Source organism: Otolemur garnettii, unplaced genomic scaffold, assembly GCF_000181295.1.
Source record: "Otolemur garnettii isolate 467f Iridium unplaced genomic scaffold, OtoGar3 scaffold00112, whole genome shotgun sequence".
Classification (NCBI taxonomy): domain Eukaryota; kingdom Metazoa; phylum Chordata; class Mammalia; order Primates; family Galagidae; genus Otolemur; species Otolemur garnettii.
This window is the reverse complement of record NW_003852507.1, coordinates 4,793,852-4,799,963: the sequence shown is the minus strand read 5'-3', so window position 1 is coordinate 4,799,963 and position 6,112 is coordinate 4,793,852. Positions and strand designations below refer to the sequence as shown.

At 52.0% G+C, this 6,112-nt stretch overlaps 1 protein-coding gene across 1 annotated transcript in view; it reads right to left on the bottom strand.

Annotated features, from left to right (window-relative positions):
- Positions 1–3,390: 3,390 nt before the first annotated feature.
- The window catches only part of SPACA3 (sperm acrosome associated 3), a 3,512-nt gene continuing 790 nt past the window's right edge, over positions 3,391–6,112 (bottom strand). The window contains 5 exon segments of the mRNA XM_003803993.2: positions 3,391–3,457; positions 3,640–3,718; positions 4,099–4,257; positions 5,017–5,205; positions 5,208–5,298. Coding sequence (XP_003804041.2) covers positions 3,391–3,457; positions 3,640–3,718; positions 4,099–4,257; positions 5,017–5,205; positions 5,208–5,298 — 585 coding nt within the window.

Here is a 6,112-nt window from a genome sequence, read left to right as displayed (position 1 = left end):
TGGAGGTTGCTGTGAACAGTGAAGCCATAGCACTCTACCCAGGGGGACAGCTTGAGGCTCTGTCTCAAAAAAAAAAAAAAGACACAGACTCTAGTTGGACAAAGGTAGACAACAGATGTGTATGCAAAAACCCAAGCAGCAAGAGCTACAAAGGTTCCCAAGGCACAGGGCACTCACTGAAGGAGATGCACTTAGGCCTGGCTAGATGGCTGAGTTAGAGGCAACTTTGACTGAAGCCTTGAGAGATAGGTAGAAGTTGCCAGGCAGGCAGATTTGCAGATACCTGAGACAAGGCCTGACTGAAGAGAAAGGAATAGCCACTCAAAGGTCTGAGGAAATGGCTGAATGAAGACTAAATAGCATGTGCAAAGGCCCTGTGGTACAAATAGCTTTTTGCACTCATAGGACAGAGCTTATTAACTGGAGTATAATGAGTGAGAAGAAGAACAGTCAGTGATGGTGAAAGGTCTGAAGCAACATGCTACTCTCAGGAAACTGACAGCCAGAAGCAGGACCCAACTCAGCAGGAGTTTCTGAATAATTGAGAGATGAATCTGTACCAGTCAGCTGATTCTAGGACATGAATGACCCTGTATATCAAACCAAGGAACTTGAATTCAAAGATTAGGGCCAGGATACAAGGCTGGAAAATTCACTCTGAAGGAGGAGGTGACATAGCAAGGATCAATGTTAGAAGCAAGGACAATCTTAGTAAGCCACTGCAATTGTCCCAGAAAAGAAGCAATGAGTGCTCCATTCAAAGCAGCTGTATATGAATAGAAAGAGGGATAGTTTCCAGAGACAGTAAGAAGGTTAGTAGACAGGATTAATGGCAATTAGAAGGAGGGGTGAGAACGAAATGGAAGCAGGGACAGGGAAACACCAGGACACAGCCTGGTTGCTCTAACCAGCCTGGGAGCTGAGCCTGCAACCCCTCTTGCTACACTTCCAGGTAGTCCCTCCCCAGGGAGGTCAGGCAAGTCTCCCCTGGATAATCCTCCATCTTCACCTGCTCCAGGGCAACCACCCAGCCAGGCTCCCCACATTCCTTGTTCAGGCCTGACCCTTGCCCAGCTCCACTGTGGGTGGCCCTGAGCCCATGATGCCATCCCAGAGTTCCCAAATCCTTTCAACAACTCTCCCTTCAGTCCTAAGAGCCTTACTCTGCCTCCTTCTGCATTCCTTTTCCAGATGAGCTAAATGGGGCCCAGTGGGGCAATTGGGTGATGTAGGCAGCAGACATCTGAAGTACAATGAAGTAGAGGACACAGATCATCCAAAGGCAGACAGGACACAGGTCTCTGGCCAGTTGACCATAAGAACCCCTCAGCAAAGTACAATGAGTGACACCACACATGGGGCCATTTATTTCCTATAGATAAGGTGACCAGATTTTACCATTGGTAAAGCAGGACACCATTGATGGGGTGGGAGGGGGGTGTTCTTAATTAAAAATTTGGTCTATATGGAGCAACAAAAATTTTCATAGAATGCAAAAGTAGTATTGTAATATATATTTTTAATTTCAACATAAGTACAATTTACAAATATAATACATTAAAAAATTATGTATAGGGTGGCGCCTATGGCTCAAAGGAGTAGGGCTGGTCCACCTGGGTGACCTTGCCCAGGAGCAGAGTATAGCCTTCTCATTTCCAAATGAAGTTACATTAACCTCTTCATTCCCAAATGGAGTTACATTAACCTTTTCAGCAGCCGAAAACCATAAATTCCCTTCTCCTTGTCCCACCAGTCCCTAGCTTGTCCTGCATTCTTTCCAAAAATCGGGACTTTTTTAAAACGCCGTGGGACGTGGGACAAATTGTTAAAAACCAGTACTGTCCCACCAAAAGCAGGACGTCTGGTCACCTTACCTATAGAATAGTGACCATAATGGTCCCTACAACACGGCTGTTGTTCCAGGGTGTAACTTAGATAATGCACACCACGTGGTAGGCACACAGGGTTTGCTTTAGCATTTAAAAGACAGAAACTCCTACCAGCCTTTGATGTAATAGGTCCCTTAGTCAAGGAAGTCCCCATTCCCAGCAGGGTCCTTCACTGGTGCCCATTTGTAAATGAGCAGCTCTCAAGTTTTATCACCACCTTCACCAGACCAGCAGTGGAAGGAGACTGGTCTGCCTCAGCAGTTGTGGATGTCCAGCACCCCTTTGGCATTTGGTGACCCAATGGCATTCGGAGATGGCAAATAGGAAGGTGACATTGTAGTCCCCTCCCCTCCCTAGGAGTCACCAACTGTGTCTCAAACAATTCAGCACCTAAAACATTCTTTGAAACCAGAAGAATTTAAAGTCCAAACTCAGGGCTCAGCCCTCTGGCACATTACCCTGTCTCCTCCAAGGCTGCTCTTGCCACCACATTCACCAGGGTGGTCTTGAGGCTCCACCCACCTTCCTCTTTCGGACTCCAACCTTACAGGCTAGTGGGGAACAGTACTGCCTTCTGCTGAGCTCCCGCGGAGTACCAAGGAAAGCAAGAACCACACTGGCTGTGCAGATTGCTGCCTGAAAGCCACCGAAGCCCCCCAACTCTAGCCTCCCCGCCTCCTAGCAGTGGTGGACAGCACATGGTGACTTCTTAACCCAGAAGTGGCCACACTGTCTCCTTCAGCAACACTTGAATTTCCTGCCACAAGAGGGCACTGCAGAGCTGGTGAGAGAAGAAGCCGAAGCCCCTGCGGCGGTCCCTCCCTGTGGGACACCCCAGGGTGGCAAGATTGTGTATGTGCCAGCAGTCTCTAGCAGGAGGGCCAAGGCAGAATGGCCGCCGTCTGCAGCCAGAGCTGCAGAGAATAAGGGTCCCAAGGACTTTCTCAAGTCAGAGTTACACAACCCAAGACTCAGCTAGGGCTGCCAGTAAAATATAGGACACCCGGTTAAATTTGAATTTCAGATGTACAACAAACACTTTTTAAATATAAGTATGGCCCATGAAATATTTGGGAAATATTTCTACTTAAAATCGCTTATTATATATCCAAAACGGGGCATCTGTTTTTGTTGTTGTTTGTTTTGATAATTTGTTTGTTTTGCTAAATCTGGCAACCCTAGGTCCAAACTCTGCCAGGTGTGGGCAAAATAGGCACTGACCCCGCCACCCCCATCCGCCCACCCTAGACCACCAAGAATAACAGCAGGCTTTCTGCAGTTAGCTCTTTAGAGTCCACCTGAAGCCAGCCCCGGTGGACAGGTGAGGTGAGGAAGCATCTGGTGCTTGGGCCCCAAGGAACCTGCAAACACACTGGAAGCTGAGAATCACTTTAGTGTTAAACTATACTTTATTACTTGGCTTGCTGTCCCACACCTGGGTGGAGAACCAAACCATATTTCCCAGCCTGCTGTGCGTGGTCTGGTCCATCTGGTGGGGATCCTAGAATTCACAGCCATCCACCCAGTCACTGAGGTCCTTGCCTTGGCAGTGATGCCTCCAGGCCTCCCTGGGGATGGGGAACAGGGGAGAGGAGAGACCACCTCAGCTGCCATCGCCAATCACTGCTCAGAGAACACGGAAGGAGATGTGGGTCCTAAACCAAAGTGAGGCAAGGAAAGGGGCCAGTGCCCTGCTACTGCCCACCAGCCCTGGCCACACCACCTGGGCCTTCCAGCCCAAGTCACTTACCAGTGGCCCAGACCCTCGGGCCTTTGGGCTATCTTCATGGCACAGATAACAGTATCCTTGAGGTTAGGATTCAACAAGTCTGGGATGGGAAGCCATGGAAACACACAATGAGGGAATGGGAGGCGTTGTCGGGCATCCAGAGGGGGTCTCTCTGTCTCTCACACACCCACATCCTCCTCTGCCCCAGATCCGGTCCTGCCTCTTGACCACTCCAGAAGCACAGGTATCATCACCCTCTCCCTTGCCCCTGCTCTCAGAAACAATCCCCCTTCTTTTCTACGGCACCAAAGCCAGTCTCCTTCTCTGGGACCCCAAATCAGATTCATGGAGCATCCACCCTCATCACTCATCCCATCTCCCTCTCCTCGTTTCAGACATAAAGGCAGAGGGAAAAGCACAGGCTGGTGCAGGGGCCCAACCCCAGCCAGCAGCCCTGGGCCCCGGCCCGGCTACGGCTACCAGAGCAGTACATCCGACATTGGTTGGAGGACTTGGGGCTTAGGTTTTTGCACCACTTCCGGCTGTTGATCTGGAAGATGCCATTGTTGGTGCTTCCATCGGCCTCATGGTCCACAGCAGCTGTGTTGAAGCCGCTCGAGAAGTAAGCGAGGCAGACCCCTGTGCAGAGCAGAGCGCAGGCCCTCGGGTTAGGCCGGGGCGCTCAAAGAACAGGTCCCATACAAGCAGGTGCCCACCTACCTACAGCAGATGCATCCATTCAGGCTCAAAGGGGGCACAGTGACCTGTCTGCGGTCACATTCAGCTACCAAACAGTAGGGCACAGGATTGGGCCTCAGTCCTCCGCCTCTTAAGGTTAGCAATCTCCCCACTTCCTCACTGGTGAGCACACACAGCAGGGCCCGATAAGTGTGATGAATGAATTTACAAGAGCTGAATTTTTAGAGGCAAGATTAGGAAGACACAGGCGGGACCTATACAGGGGGCTGGAACTAGAGAAAAAAAAAAGAGTCCAGATGTGACTCTACTTCGCAGAAGGCTATCTGTAGCTGCCACCAGCCTGAAAAGTGTGGGATTACTGATTTGTTCAGTTTGCCTTTCCTAAACTTCAGTAGGAACGTCTGATCCTCGTGACCATGATTAAGTTCAAGGTACAAAGCTGTTCATTTCCTTTGACGCCAAGCTTCACCAGCAAGGGAGAAAGAAGGGGTGACTCCAGGCTGGCTGCCTGCCACCTGCTTCCTGTGTGCTTAACACAGGGCTGGGCAAACTCTACCACTCAGCTCACGTACCCCTGGTGTTACAGATGACAGCTAAGGCTCAAAAAGCTTTCAGAGCAACCCCTTGAGTGACAGACGAGGAGGGTGGGTAGGAGAAGGGCGGGAGTCAGGGAGAAGGAAGCAGCAGAGGAATTCTCACAGTCGGCCAGGCTATATCCCCGGTATCCATCCAGACCGAAGTCGTGCAGCACTCTGGCCAGCTCGCAGCGGCTGTAGACCTTGGCCTTGCTGGAGGCGGGCAGGCAGCTGAGCAGAGAGGCGAGGGCCAGCACCGTGACGGCAGGTGGGCACAGCTGCCTCCCGGGAGCCCCCTTCCTGGCTTCCATGTGGCGCTGGGCACAGAGCCCCGGCCACTCTGGCTCAGAGCTGAGCTTCGGGGTGGCAGGCAGCTCACCAGGCCTGGTGGTCCACTCACAGACAGCTACTCCTTGGGAGGAGAAGGGATGGGCCTGAGCACACCCCTGGGAACAGGGAGGGGGGCGGGCAGAAGACCAGGCTCCAACAGTGCCTTGCAGCCCTGAGCAATCACGCCCCGAGGCCTGGAGAGGGGTTCCCGAGAACAGCCCCTCTCCTTCCCCGTTCTGCTTCACACCACCCCGGCCCAGCAGCTGAGGGAAGAGGAGGGGGAAAGGAAGAAAACTAACCCATTCTGAGCTCCATACTACTGCTAGGTGTTTTTTAGTCCTGAGGCCCAAGATTTTACAACGAGGCCTGGGCAAAGTTTGAGCTGGAACCAAAGTTACACGAATCCAAAGCCCCACTATGATATGGCCATGAGCAGATGTTCCCAGAGGGGTGGGCTGAACACCATCACCAGTGTAAACCCATCCCTCAGCCCGCTTGCCAAGGATCCTGCCTGGCACTGAGCCTCCATCTCCTGATCTTAGCTGAAGCAGGGCTCCCCCAGAACATGCTACCCATAGAGCCCTCTCAGGGGAATGCTGCTCTTCCTCCACACAGCTCTGAAAGTCCCCTTCCCCCGCCCACCTCTTCTAGACCAAAACCTTTCAAATATCCCTTCTCCCTGGAAGTCCCCGACCCTGTCCGGTTTGGTCATTGGCTCTGATCATCAGCTGTGAGCCGGTCCCCAGTCCCCTGGGGACATTCACACCTGGCTGCTTTGGTCTCAAGGCTTCCACCTTCTCAAGCCTAATGACCCCCACCTCCACACCATCTCAGCCCCCCACTCTCATGGCCTTGTTGTCCCTGCATCTCCTCATCACTTCCCCTCCACT